General features: G+C 55.3%; 1 protein-coding gene across 1 annotated transcript in view; it reads right to left on the bottom strand.

Annotated features, from left to right (window-relative positions):
- The window catches only part of LOC102452901 (A.superbus venom factor 1), a 63,924-nt gene that overhangs the window by 9,906 nt on the left and 40,148 nt on the right, over nt 1–13,870 (bottom strand). The window contains exons 25-33 of the mRNA XM_075902305.1: nt 13,499–13,574; nt 12,007–12,166; nt 10,599–10,694; nt 7,955–8,105; nt 5,466–5,629; nt 4,070–4,228; nt 2,964–3,114; nt 1,236–1,287; nt 953–1,040 (exon numbers count right to left, since the gene is read on the bottom strand). Coding sequence (XP_075758420.1) covers nt 953–1,040; nt 1,236–1,287; nt 2,964–3,114; nt 4,070–4,228; nt 5,466–5,629; nt 7,955–8,105; nt 10,599–10,694; nt 12,007–12,166; nt 13,499–13,574 — 1,097 coding nt within the window. The remainder of the gene's footprint in view (nt 1–952; nt 1,041–1,235; nt 1,288–2,963; nt 3,115–4,069; nt 4,229–5,465; nt 5,630–7,954; nt 8,106–10,598; nt 10,695–12,006; nt 12,167–13,498; nt 13,575–13,870) is intronic.

Genomic DNA, 13,870 nt, shown 5'->3' with positions numbered 1-13,870 from the left:
AAAGCTCCCGCCCAGCCACCCAGAGGCAACTGGTGAGGGGGAGACCAGCGGGGGCACCAGCCACATGCCCCCCCCCTCAGCCCAGGGAAGAGATGGAACAACCCCCCTCTACTCCAAGCCCTGTCGCTCCTGCCCTTGCTCTGCCTCACCCTGACTTTGCTCCACCCCCTCTCTGTCCCTGCTCCGCCCCTTCCTGACTTTGCTCCGCCCCCTCTCTGTCCCTGTTCCGCCCCTTCCTGACTTTGCTCCGCCCCCTCTCTGTCCCTGCTCCGCCCCTTCCTGACTTTGCTCCACCCCTCTCTGTCCCTGCTCCGCCCCTTCCTGACTTTGCTCCACCCCCTCTCTGTCCCTGCTCCGCCCCTTCCTGACTTTGCTCCACCCCCTCTCTGTCCCTGCTCCGCCCCTTCCTGACTTTGCTCCGCCCCCTCTCTGTCCCTGCTCCGCCCCTTCCTGACTTTGCTCCGCCCCCTCTCTGTCCCTGCTCCGCCCCTTCCTGACTTTGCTCCGCCCCCTCTCTGTCCCTGCTCCGCCCCTTCCTGACTTTGCTCCGCCCCCTCTCCATCCCTGTCCCACCTCTCCCTGCCCTTGCTCCACCCCAGTCTTGCCTCTTCCTCCAGCCAAGGCAGCCTAGTGAGGCCAGATGGCTGGCACCAGCAGCAGGAATCTTTGTGCCTCCCCCTGCACTCGCCAGCAGCGGGTTGGGGGAAGCGCAGCAAGGTGGCCCCAGCTTGCCCTGCTCTCTGGCCGCACCGCACCCCTTCTGGGGAATGCTGGGGTTTCCCTGACCCCTCCCCACCCTGGGGTCACTTTGCAGCGCTAATCCCACGCCAGCTATTGGCCAGCACCGCCTGCCTTGGAGATGCATGTGACCCCTCGTGCCCCCCGCTCGTGTCGCCCCTGGAGCCACGGCATAGTTTGTGCCATTCCCGGTTCTCAGATTACACTGACATACTCTCTTCAGGTCCTCCACGTCAGGGGAGAAGCCAGTGAGCATGGAGACATCGATGATGGACATCGTGGCATCGACTTGGCCAAGGAACCTAATGCGGAGAAGAGAAAACACCTTTGGGTCAGAATCCGTTGCTTCCGCCTGGACTTCGCTCCCGCTCCACCTGCCCCTGTTTCTTCTCAACAACCTTGCCGGCCAGTCCATAGAAAAATCCATAGCCCAGGCGTCTCCCTCTGCCCATCCGTCCCGCTAATGATCGTCCACCAGCAAAGGGCGTGGTTCTCACCTGACGCATATTCTAATATTGACTGAACGCATCGCTCCTTCCGGCTTCTTGGCTAGAAATGGCGCAGAAGAGAAAAACAAGGAACATCTCTGAGTCAGTTTCATGCAGGACAAACTCTCTGTTGGTCTGGTATGTTAAGTGCACCAAGGTGGCTTAGTAATAAACCAGATCCGATCGTGGGTGTGAAAACCCCTCTGTAAACCTCCCCTCGGCACGTAACTCCTCCTGTCCCTGGCGCACGAGCTAAAAAGCCTCTCCCAGGCAAGTGGTGGAAAGATGAGACTAAAATAGGGAGACCCATGGGTGTGAATGCCTAGGACAGCCGGGGAAATGAAGAACCTGGGGCCAACATTCACGGCTGGCTTTTGTTTCTGTAACAAAGGGTGCCAAAATCCCAGATCCTGCTAGCATGGCTTGGCCCAGGGTGCGGCTGCGTGGCCGCCGTCTGGCCAGCCCGAGCCCCTGTAGCAACCAGCAACTCCACAGCGAAAGGAAATACCCCTCCAGGCCAAGCGCCAGGGGGCTATGCTGCAGGCACGGACGAGTCTGAAATCGGCCCCAGGCTGAGTGTGAATTCACACCCTCTGGCCGTTTGGGTCTGGAACCAGACTTCCTGGCATAGACTCGTCGCTAATTTAGAGGCAGAGAAACCCCCCCGGGTAACTGGCCTCGCTTCCGTCCACACCAAATGCTTCAACTCTGCAGGGCGCATGAGAGAAGGCAGCCCCTGGGTGAGGGAGTGAGAGGAGAGCCTGGCAGTGCAGGGGCTAAACAAGGCCTTTTTGCCCCATTAGCCCTGCCCCGTTTTACCTCCAGCCAATGCCAGGCCTGGAGGGAGAATAAAAGGAGGGAACCTGGCTCAGTTCAGGACTGACCAGCGAAGAGGCAGGAGCTGGTTCTGCCGTCCACAGGACCTGAGCCAGAGCGCTCAGCTGAGTTGGCCGTAGGAGGACGTAAGCCTCCAACCCCCCCGCCCAGGTGCAAAGGGGGAGAACCAGAGGGAAACCCCCACCCTTGAGGAGGGAGAAATTGGATTCTTGGGGCCATGCCCCAAACTAAAGGAGCAGACTTTGCTAAGTGGCCAGAAGTCCTACACCCTGAGCCCCCAGCTAACCCTGGGACCTAACCACCCGGAAACCCCACTGCCCAGGAGACCTGGTTACACCCTGCTCGCTCAGGGTGCAGCTACACTGCCAGCTGTTGTTTCCAAATAGAGGCGAGCTGGAGGCTGTTTGACTCCAACTCCTGTAACCCACGAGGAGTAAGGGGAGCCGAAGGGCGGCTTCTCTTCCTTCGACTTCCTGCTGCGTGGGCTGCACCAAAAGCCGAATCGAAGCCATTTCGACTTCAGCGACGCAATTGTCGTAGCTCCGGTTGTGTAGCTTCATTCGACTTTTGCCCTGCTGTGTAGACGCACCCTCGTTTGGAATCACCCTGTATTAGTTACACCTGAGAACATGTAGGACCTGTACCTGGAAATATGATTTAGTGCCTGCCCTATGGGTATAATGTTGAAGGCCCTGGGAATTTGGAGAGATGGAAGAAACTTCATAGAAATACTTTCCACAGTGTAGAAGGCGATTGCAGAGACGCCGGTTTACATGTTGGTGTAAATCCCCTGCCGTCAGTGGAGTTACTCTGCATTTAAACGGGTGTCGCTGAGTCCCTCTGGCCAGATCGGAGGACTGACAGCGAGTTTCAGACGAGAAACGACAGGAGGTTACTTACCGCCTCTGGCTTCTTCGACGGATACCCTCAGGTCAAACTTCTTACACAGGGATGCATCTTCCCGCAGCTGTGCGTTATAAATCGTCATGACCGTTAAGGTCCCTTGTCCCTTCCCTTCCGCCTTCACCGTGAAGTCTTCATTCCACTTGGTCTGGAAAATTTGCCCAAGTTTAATATTCTTTTGTGCTTTATTCATTAATACTACTAATAATGGAGAAAATGAAGCTACAGTCATTCACCCAGAGGAGATGGGAGGACTCTGCAGAGGCACAAAGGAGAACAAGGCTAGGATCAAAGTTAACTCTTTGATCTCCACACATCTTGCTTCTCCAGATCCAAGCCAAAATAGCACACACACACCCCAAACACACACACGCACTCTTGGATTCAGCTCATAGCCACCCACTCCAGCCTGTGTCCACCTCAGATTAACGCCAGCCTGGCTTTGACCTTTGGTCTGCCTCCGGACTCTGACTTCAGTCCTCGTTTGGCTCGTCTATTCTGACGCACGGCCTACGTTCCCTGTAAGCTGGGCGCTTGGGCGGCCACTCACAGCAAATTAAAATGCCACCCAGCTGATTAGTAGAGCACCCTCAGCCATCAGCATGTGTTTCGATGAGTGGTGCACATCTGCACATGCCTCGGTGCAGGTAACAAAATGTATTCTGCACCCAGGTGAACAAAATGAGAGGGGACATTGGCCAGGGCCTGTGCCTGGACCCTGATTTCAGCATTATCCTTAACTCTGTTCTGACAGTACAGCTACCTCCAACCACTAGGCCTGACTGCCTAGAACCCAGAGCCTGGCCAGATGTAGTGGAGTCTCCATCATTTAAATCAAGACTGAGGGTCTATCGAGAACAGATCTTACAGCTCTGCTAGAAGTTAACCAAAGGTTATGGGAAAGGCCTGAATAGATTATGATAATGGTGCCTTCTGGCCTTAAAAATCAGAGTCAAAACTGCAGATGTGTTTGGATCCAGGGCTGGGGCCACTACTCCCCCCTCTCCCCACCCCTGCAGAAGAGTTTGGCCAGGAGGTCCAGTCAATATCTTCTTGCTGCTAAACTCAGCAGTCTCTGCGAATCCCACCCAGCGGCATAATACCTCTGCTGATCTGGACACCATCGCGTTCTGATTCATGATTCTGTACTTGATGGGGCTAGCCCGGCGCGGCAGGAGAATAGAGACGTCCAGGTTAAGTTCGGCGAGCTGCGGAATGTCGATCTGGTACTGCGCCAGAGCCTGGAACACCATGATGGTCGCCTAGAACACCGGGGGGGGGGGGGGGGGGGGACAAGAGTGGGACACCTTGTTATGCTGAACAGCTAATAGGATGATCCAGGGGTGGTCAGTGCAGCTGGGGCTGAGGGAGGAATGGAAGGAGCAGTGCGTCAAGAGCCTACGCACCCACACCCACCATGGGGAGGAGAAGAGCGCACGCACAGCAGCATCCCCGGAGCACTGGGGAGGGAGGCAGCAGTGTGATCCGAGCTGCCCCGGATCTCAGGGAGGGTGAGCTCTCCGGGACAGCAACACTCTGCCCCCAAGACACCTACAGCAGGCGTTCTGGGGGGCAAAGAGTGGGCGGAGCCTTCCCCCACCTAAGCCACTGGACGCCTATGGAGTTATCGAATAGTATTCCCTCATTTCTCTACAGTGTGTTCCATCAGTAGACCTCAGAGCATTTTACAAAGCAGCACAATATCTTTATCCCCATTTTACAGATGGGGAAACTGAGGCACGGGGTAGGAAAGCAACTTTCCTGGGGTCTTCCAGGAAGACAGGAATAGAACCCAGGGTCAATAAATAAATCACGCAGGGTCATTTAGTTTCCCATCTTCCCTAGCCAATAACAGGGCCCAACTGTCCACTGGACAGAGCACCGCAAGGCAGAGGCTCCTACGATGTATATGTCGGTATCTATAGCACACACAGTGTTCGAGATAGAAGACATGGCCCAAAACAACAGACCCCTCCTACCTGAGTTTGTAGCATCCTGTTAGGTAGAGAAAAAACAGACTCAGTAGCCAGGTGATTTTCTGCTGAGGTTGTTGGCCACAGTCAGAACTTATAGTTCCGCGCAGCCCCTGGCCCCAAGGGAAGGGAGGGGAAACTGAGGCACTCCATGGTGATTTTTACGTAGCTGTCAGTAGTAGTAGGGCTTTTATCCTCTTTGGGGCCTTGGAAGAAACGCTGGAAGGGGTCCAAATGCGGGGGTGTTTCTGCCCATGGGAAGAGAAGACCCTTTGGCTGCTGGGGGAGGGGGAGGGGTAACTTGCTGTCTTAAAGTGAAGCATGTGCTTCCACCCACCACCTTGGCAGAAGATTCAGTCCGGCTCCTCTGCTGATCTCTGGCCTGACGGGTCCCAAGGCCCGTCTCCCAGGCAACGCAAGAGTGTCCTCCGGGGCTTTCCCCAGTGGGACTCCCCCTTCCGCTGGGAGGCCGCCCCACCAAACCCGGCTGCGGACGGCCGCGCGGGACGATAAGGCTCCTACTCACTTGGGTAGATCCGTAGCCCCCTCCGTAGTAGTTCTGCTCCCTCAGCCATTTGACGATGGGGCTGGTCAGCTCGTACTTCTTCATCTTCAGCAAGGCCAGCAAGGCGTAGGAGGTGCCCTCGATGTTGAAGGTGCGGGCGTTCCGCTCTTCCCAGCGGTTTCCCCCTAGGCAGCAGCAAAGGAGGGGCTGCTCACAGACGCTGCCCCACAGGCCTCCACCCACGCTGACCGGGCAAAGCCAGTGCCTGGCTGCTTCCCTGGCTTTCTGCGAGAAAGCCGAACGGATCCACAGCCCCCGCGTGTCGCCCGCTAGCCAGTGTTTGGGGTGTCGGGGGGATTGTTTCAATTTGGATAAGGAAATGGGGATAAGGCCTCAGGTTACTTACCAAAAGGCACAGAAAGTCCCACTTCCCTGAACGTGAGAGAAACTACCAGCAGGCAGCTCCCTGGCTGAGAAATCCCCACATCCACCCCTGAAGTGAGTTCTAGACCCTGGCCTGCTGATGGGGTGGAGGGTAAAGGGGGCAGTTGCCCTGGGGCTTGGAGATTTAAAGGGGCCTCGGACTCTGGCCCTTTAAATCGCCGCCGGAGTCCCACCCCACACCACCTGGGCAGCAGCACTGAGGGCTGGGTGTCCTAGCCCCGCCCCTTCTGCCTGAGGCCCTGCCCCTTCTGGGGGTCTAGAGACAAGCTCCCTTCAACATTGCCCGGGTCTTCGCAACATCTGTCAGCAGCCCTGTCTAGGCCCAAGAAGCAACGTCTCTCTGCTCCCTGTCACAGAACTTCCTTTTGGGCGGTTTCCGCCATCCTGCACAGCCACCCTGTTAGGCCCTGTATTTGCAAACGGGAACACTGAGCCCCCGACCGGCCTGGGGTTGTTTTGAGCTGGGTCTGCTACAGAAAGGGCCTTCCGCTGAGTGAGGCAGAGTCCCTGGCAAACACAGTAACTCGAAGAAAGGCCTCGCCTGAGGCAAGGACCAAAACTTAGTGTGTCGTGGCCGTGTCTCTCAGGGCACGTGGGCAATCCACATGCCCTTCTCTGAGCACTGTAGTTACGCCAAATAGGGTTGCCAGATGGCTCAATAAAAAAATACCGAACAGCCACCCCCCCAGCAAAAAAAAAAAAAAACATTGGGAAAAAATTCTGTCGAGGAAAAAAAAAGAGGGAGACCAAAGTTGTTAAGCAAAATTAAATTAAAAAAAAATTGTAAAAAAGGAGGCTGCTCTTTTAAGATGGCTGCCATCTTGGGCACCATTTTTAAAACCCCTCAGCTCCCACCCAGTAAGCACAGGGGAGCCAGGGGTGGGGGCCATTGTGGGGGGGGGGCGCAGGAGCAGCTTTGCGAGCGGCATTTTTGGAGGGCAAGAGCCGAATGTGGCTTGCGAGCCGTGGGTTGGCCGCTGCTGAAGGGAGGCATCACGTGGCCAGCTCCCAGGTCTCTGCTGGTCACGTGGGCCAGAGAGCAGCGTGTGCTCCAGTCCAACCCCAGCCTGGTGCTCCCCTAGCGTGGCACCTAGCAAGTGCCCCCTCCTGCCCCCTTCACTATGCCTCTGCCGTGCTCCTCACTCCCCCGCCAGACGCAGCAGGGGAAAATTATCCCCACCGGGCTTCTGTCCGACGGAAACAGGAAATATCGGACATTACACATGTCCAGTATTTCCTGTTTTTTTACCCGCAAATACTGGACCGTCCGGGTGAATACCAGACACCTGGCAACAGCTTTGCCCTGCCCTGTTTTAACTGCCCCGAACAATGGGTCAAACGCCGTTTTCTTTGCAAGTAATATTATTCCAGCTCCTCTAAAGTTTCCCTTTGCTCGGTTTCATTCAGTTGCATCCTCTTGGTCCCCCCTTTTCTCGCTTTCGGGTTTGTATCCTTTAGATCGGGGTAGGGAATGTTTGGCCTGGGGGCTGGCTTGCCCAGATCCGGCCCCTGAGGCTCAGGGTTCCCCCCCAGCATTGGGGAACCTGAGCTGATGCTCCAGTCCCCCTGCTGACCTACCGTGGGGCTGGAACAGACACAATCTACTAGCCTGGGCCCCCCTAGACTCTGTTGTGCTAAGGGAATGCGGGGAGTGTTTCTCCTTCTCCGTCAGGGGCCACAGCAGTGAAGGTTTTTTGGTTTTGTTACTCACTTGTGTGTGGCCCCTGACTGATTTTTCTGTGGGTCAGCAGCTCCCAGCCCACCCCTGCTTTTGATATACATACAAAGCCCACAGATTCCTGCTCAGGTCAAGGAATACCGGGATCTCTGCCACGTCCAGATCATAGACACGGTGGTGTAAATCTGGAGCAACTCCACTTAGTACGGGAGCGTTACTCCGGATTTACACCTAGTCCGAGCAAGTTCACATTGGGGCAAAAGGAACTGAATGCCAGTGATCCGTTCCTCTTCAGTGAATCCCTTTCCAGCCACGGTTGCTTCTCTTCCCTGATCCCTCTCCTGACTTGGCCTCATTTTCCCCGAAGCTGATACGATGCCTGATGTACCTGTGGAAACTTTCATGAGTGCCTTCTCGGTGTTCAGTCTCCCCACCATTGCTAAGGCATAGGACGCGAGAGCCACGGTGTAAGGTCTTGAGAGAGACTGGTACTTCTGGGATAAGTAGTCAGCGGCCTTGTTGATGCTGCCTTCCAAACTCTAGGCGGGGACAAAGAAAGGCAAAGAAAATGGAGGCAACAGTTTCAGGTGGTGCAAAGACATGGAGAATTCATGTGGCTTCCCCCCACATTTGACTGCCACAGTGAATGTGATGAGGCATTCACATTATCCTGCTTTCCTTGTATGGGAGGTGAGGCCCAGGGTGGCTGGGACTTGAACCCACCACCTTGTGCTCCCCAGGCAAATGCGGACCCCATGCGGATTGTATAGAGGTGGGAAACTAAAATCTCAGACAGAGCCTGCCCTGGCTCAAATGGCACCCTGGCGAGGTGCATTTCTGGCATCCCCACCTCTATTTGTGACATTTTTGGGTACCTTATTTTTGGGTGCAGGTGTTGCCCATTTCACAGCTTTGCAAGGGGCCATTTTGGGCGGGGAGAGGCAGCCCCAGCCGCGTGTATGGGGAGGCCGCTCGCTTTTCTTCCCCTGGCTCTCGGGAAGCGAGGGGAAAGGACACGATTCTTGCACAGGCCTCTCACTCCTGGTTGCAGAGGAGTAATTCACGCATTCCGTGTCCTTTCCCCTCTCTCCCTGGGAGCCAGGGCAGCGGGAAGAACGGGAGCCATGTCCCAGGGCGAGCCATGTCCCTAGGCCTCCCGAAATGAAGCCCTTGCAACTTTGATGCACCATTGGTGTGCATAATTATCCCTGCAGTATAAGGCCATATATCTGCATGCCGGGAGTGGTAAATCTGCACTTGCTTGTGCCATATATTAGCAAATTAAAAAATGTTTCCTCTCAGCTTATAGAAACAAAGCTAATAGGTCCCGAATATTCTGGGACGTTAGTGAAAAATGAAGCCCCAGAGGGAATACAGGCAGTCCCCGGGTTACGTACAAGATAGGGACTGTAGGTTTGTTCTTAAGTTGAATTTTTATGTAAGTCGGAACTGGTACATATTGTAGGGGAAACTCTAGCCAAACATTTCTCCAGAGCTCAGTTCTATTCTCCCACACCTCTCTTCCCTCAGTCCTTTATTCTCAAGCTGAGGTGTCTGCTGAGAAAAGCTACTCCGCATCTCCCTGGTCTGCTGGGGGGGCGCTGGCTTCGCATCTCCCTGGTCTGCTGGGGGGAAGCAGCTAGTGTGGGGTTGCCTCACCCCGTTTGTAAGTAGGGATCCGATGTAAGTCGGATCCATGTAACCCGGGGACTGCCTGTACTGGAAGCATTTTATTTCCAGCGCTTGATTCCCCCCCCCTTTTTTTTCTAACAACAAAACAGCACTGCAAGCCTGGGGGTCCCCTCCCGCAAGCCCAGTACCCCAAGTGGTCGCCGGAGTTGCCTGCCCCTCAGTCGGACCCTGGACTGCGGTGTCAGACAGAAGGGCACAAGAAGACTCCTAGGTGCCGATTCTGTGGGTGCCCCGGGGCTCAAGCACCCATGCAAAAAATAGCGGCCATGGGTCACAGCGGTTCTGCTCCAACTGGCCGTCGATCAGCTGTTGGGTAGGCCGCCAATCAGTGAGCGGCTGCTGGGAGCAACTTGTGGGAGGAATGGAGAAGAGGGGGTAGTGGAGGGAGGGAGGGGGATTTTGAGGGAAGGGAGGGACAGGAAGAGGCAGAGCAAGGGTAAGATCTGAGGGAGGGGGACAGGAAGAGGCGGAGCAAGGGCAAGATCCGAGGGAGGAGAACAGGAAGAGGCGGAGCAAGGGTAAGATCTGAGGGAGGGGGACAGGAAGAGGCGGAGCAAGGGCAAGATCCGAGGGAGGAGAACAGGAAGAGGTGGAGCAAGGGTAAGATCTGAGGGAGGGGGACAGGAAGAGGCGGAGCAAGGGCAAGATCCGAGAGAGGAGAACAGGAAGAGGCGGAGCAAGGGTAAGATCTGAAGGAGGGGGACAGGAAGAGGCGGAGCAAGGGCAAGATCCGAGGGAGGAGAACAGGAAGAGGTGGAGCAAGGGTAAGATCTGAGGGAGGGGGACAGGAAGAGGCGGAGCAAAGGCAAGATCTGAGGGGGGACAGGAAGAGGCGGAGCAAGGGTAAGATCTGAGGGAGGGGGACAGGAAGAGGTGGAGCAAGGGTAAGATCTGAGGTAGGGGGACAGGAAGAGGAGGAGCAAGGGTAAGATCTGAGGTAGGGGGACAGGAAGAGGCGGAGCAAGGGTAAGATCTGAGGGAGGGGGACAGGAAGAGGCGGAGCAAGGAAGGGACTCGGGAAGGGGGCAAAATGGGGAACAGGGCCTCAGAGAAGAGGGGGTATGGAGCACCCATTGGGTCAAATAAAAGGCAGCAGCTGTGACGGGAATCATGTTGGGGAGGCATCTGGGAGTAACGTTTACAGGTTGAAAAACAAGAGGACAGCCAAGAAAACGGCGGACAGCCAGTGGACAGGAGGGCACAGTGTGTCGGGAGCAAATGTAGGCCTGTCAAGGCTGAGGACGAAAGACGATCGGTGCCCCGGGCGTGGTTCCTGGGGATGGAAAGGTGAAGCCCCGGGTGTGAAGGCAGAAGTGACTGTGCGGGGCAGAGACACTCACGTTGACTTGATCCTTGCAGATTTCCTTGGCCTCTTCCAATGCAATCAGAACGAAAGCCGTCAGCGACGCTTCCGGCTCAGCGCCTTTGTACCCTCCCTACGGGGAGCAGAGGACAGACGGGGGGTTGGGAAGTGCCATGAGAAGAAAGGTTCCATCCCCGGCCCCCTGCACAGGCCATCATACCAGACACCAGGCCACCCAAGAATGGGCTGAGCAGCTGCCAAGCGCGGGGCCAGGTTCGCCTTTGTCGGTGTGGAGAACGCCGGCCACGCCCACGGACAGGAACGCGTGTGAGTGGACGGAGCTCGCCAGACCCACACTCGGGCCCTGCCACTATGTGTCCATCAGTTTCTCGTGCAGGTCACAGGCCAAGCCCCAGGGACAGCAAAGACCAGATTTTGGCCTATGAACCACTTGTGGATCTCGGGCCACCCCAGCGCCTGCTCAGCTATAGGAAATATCGCAGAACTTTCCCCTCTGGAGACATCTGTCCACCACGGGAACAAGGCTCGCAGCCTGGACCCTCCTTCTATCTAATATCAGGGTGACACTGACATCCCCTATGCCCCGTCATTTACACCCCCTTCTGTCTAGTAAACCCAGACACAAACAGCCCTCAACCGAGGCACTGACACCCCTAAATCAAGGCACCTCTGACACTTCCTCCTGTATCTTCAATCCCAGCCCTGCCACCTTCTTCTACCCCAAACGCTAATTCGGAGACCCCTAAAGTTTGACACTGACACCCCTTAAACCCAGACACTCACCCCCTAAAGTCCTGACACCAACACCCCCTTCGACACCTTAAACCCTGACACTGACTCCCCCAAATCTGACGCTGACACCGCCTTCGACCTAATAAACCCTGATACCCAGGGGCGGATATAGGGCAGGGCGAACAGGGCCCCGGGCCCCGTGCTTCAAAAAGCCCCGCTCATGTGCCGTGGTGCCACCGCACATGCGCCTGGCATCACTGCGCATGCGCCGTGGCAAAGGGGGGGTCCTGCAAAACGGTCATCTGCCCCTGCTGATACCGACATGCTCTTAACACCCTAACTCTGACAATGACCCCCCATCCCACCTCTAAACCCCAAAAAACAACAAAACCAAACATGATCTACCCCCCTCCCGCAGGATGTCCCCCCCGCTTGCCCCAGGGAGAAGTGCTGAAGAAACGATAAAGTCCAATAAGGACTAAATAGAATCTGTCCCATGGGGCATGAATCTCTGTTCTCTGCTGCCCGTGTAATTGCTCTGGGCTGGTCCGGACATACACGGGTGTGACAGAGGGTATCCGTCTGCGTGAGCGCAGCCCAGGAAGACACCCCTTTGAATTGTGAACCGACAAGCTGCTATGAGGACGGAGGCAGGCGGTGGCGGGTGTGTCAAAGTCAAAGGAAACACGTACCACCATCTCTCCGTGGATCACGGGAGCGTCTTCTTGGAAGACCCCGTCCGGCTTCTGCTTTTCCAGGATCAGCCACTTCACCGCCCCGCAGATCACTTGGTTTTCAAGGGGCACTAGTTTCTTGGCCATGGCAAAGACCTTCGCCACATAGGCCGTCAGCCTGAGGACAGAACCAGCCACAGCACAGTCACTCCTGCTTTCCCCCTCGGTGTGAACACTCTGCGCTCAGGGCTGGGGTGAGGCGTTTTACAGCCGGAAATGGAGCGACGTTCGTGTGGGCCAGCTTAGGGCGATGTTTTTCAACCAGTGCAACGCGAACCCTGAGGGGTACCTGAGAGAAGTCTGGGGAGGCACATCCACCCAACTGACATTTGGAGAAAACTGAATTTGTGTCGTAAGTTTTATAGCGCTTTCTGCTGTTTGTGCTGTGTACACCCAAACATTTCCTCACCCGCCCGGCTACGATTAAGTTGTTTAAACAAATGTGTTGCAATGGGAGAAAAAAAATGTGTGTGTCTGAAAACTGTAGGTACTGGGGGTACTTATAATTTTTTTTTTTTTAAAAGGGGGTACTTTATAAAAAAAGGTTGAGGAACACTGGTTTAGGGTAACCTGAGTTAGCATGGAGCAAAGGGGACTGTCCCCTCTTGTCTGGGAGAGAGCAGGGTTTCCTGGCATTGGAAAAAGTTCAGTAAAGAGCAATAAAAATGAGTAGAGACATGGAATGGCTACCATATGAGGAGAGATTCGTTAGGCTGGGACTTTTCAGCTTGGAAAAGAGAAGACTGAGAGGGGCTATGACAGAGGTCTATAAAATAATGGCGGGTGTAGAGAAGTTTACTTGTTCCCATAACATAAGAACTAGGGGTCACCAAATGAAATGAATAGGTAGAAAGTTTAAAACGAACAAAAGGAAGTTTTTCTTCTCACAACACAGTCAACCTGTGGAACTCCTTGCAAGAGGAAGTTGTGAAGCCCAAGACTATAACAGGGCTCAAAAAAGAACAAAATACATTCCTGGAGGTTAGGTCCATCAGTGGCTATTAGCCAGGGTGGGTAGGAATGGTGTCCCTAGCCTCTGTTTGTCTGGAAATGAGTGACAGGAGAGGGATCCGTGAGGATTACCCGTTGTGACCCCTCCCTCTGGGGCACCTGGCATTGGCCACTGTGGGCAGACAGGACACGGGGCGAGATGCACCTTTGGTCTGACCCAGTGTGGCCATTCTTATCGTCTTATTCATTATAAGTCCCTCGGGTCACCGTCTTGCCAACACTATGCTGTCACTGAAATCACCGGGGGGGGGGGGCATATTTACAAGGTATTTAGGCACCTAACAATGCAAACAGGCACCCAGCGGGATTTATTGACATGTCTAAGTGACTTAGGCACTCAACTTTCAGTGGGAATTAGACTCCTACTTGGCTTAGGTGCTTTTGTAAATATTGCCAGAAGCCGATCAAGGGGCTGCCGGAGAAAACCCACTGTCCTTACCAAGTGCTTGCTTGCCGGTCTTTGAAAGCAGCGTACGAGTAGTCGGGCTTTTTGTAAACCATCTGCTGGGTGTAACCTGAAACAGAAAGAGCCATGGCACACCTGGCAAACAAAGACAGCGTGGTGACACACACACCCCCACGCCTGTGTGGGACACCGCTTTCCACAGCTCCCACTGGCCGGGAACGGCGATCCGCAGCCAATGGGAGCAGCCATACCTGCAACACACTGGTAAATAAAGCATCCAGCAGACCACCAGGGGCTAACCCCGGTAAACCGTATCCAGTCCCCGGGATGCACATGGCCCGCCCTTGAGCAAGGGGCTGCGAGCCCGGATCCCGGGGTTCAGTTTTCAGTTCTGTCCCTCACTGC

This window comes from Pelodiscus sinensis, chromosome 19 (assembly GCF_049634645.1).
Source record: "Pelodiscus sinensis isolate JC-2024 chromosome 19, ASM4963464v1, whole genome shotgun sequence".
Classification (NCBI taxonomy): domain Eukaryota; kingdom Metazoa; phylum Chordata; order Testudines; family Trionychidae; genus Pelodiscus; species Pelodiscus sinensis.
Note: the sequence above shows the minus strand (reverse complement) of the source record. Positions and strands in the feature narration are given on the sequence as shown.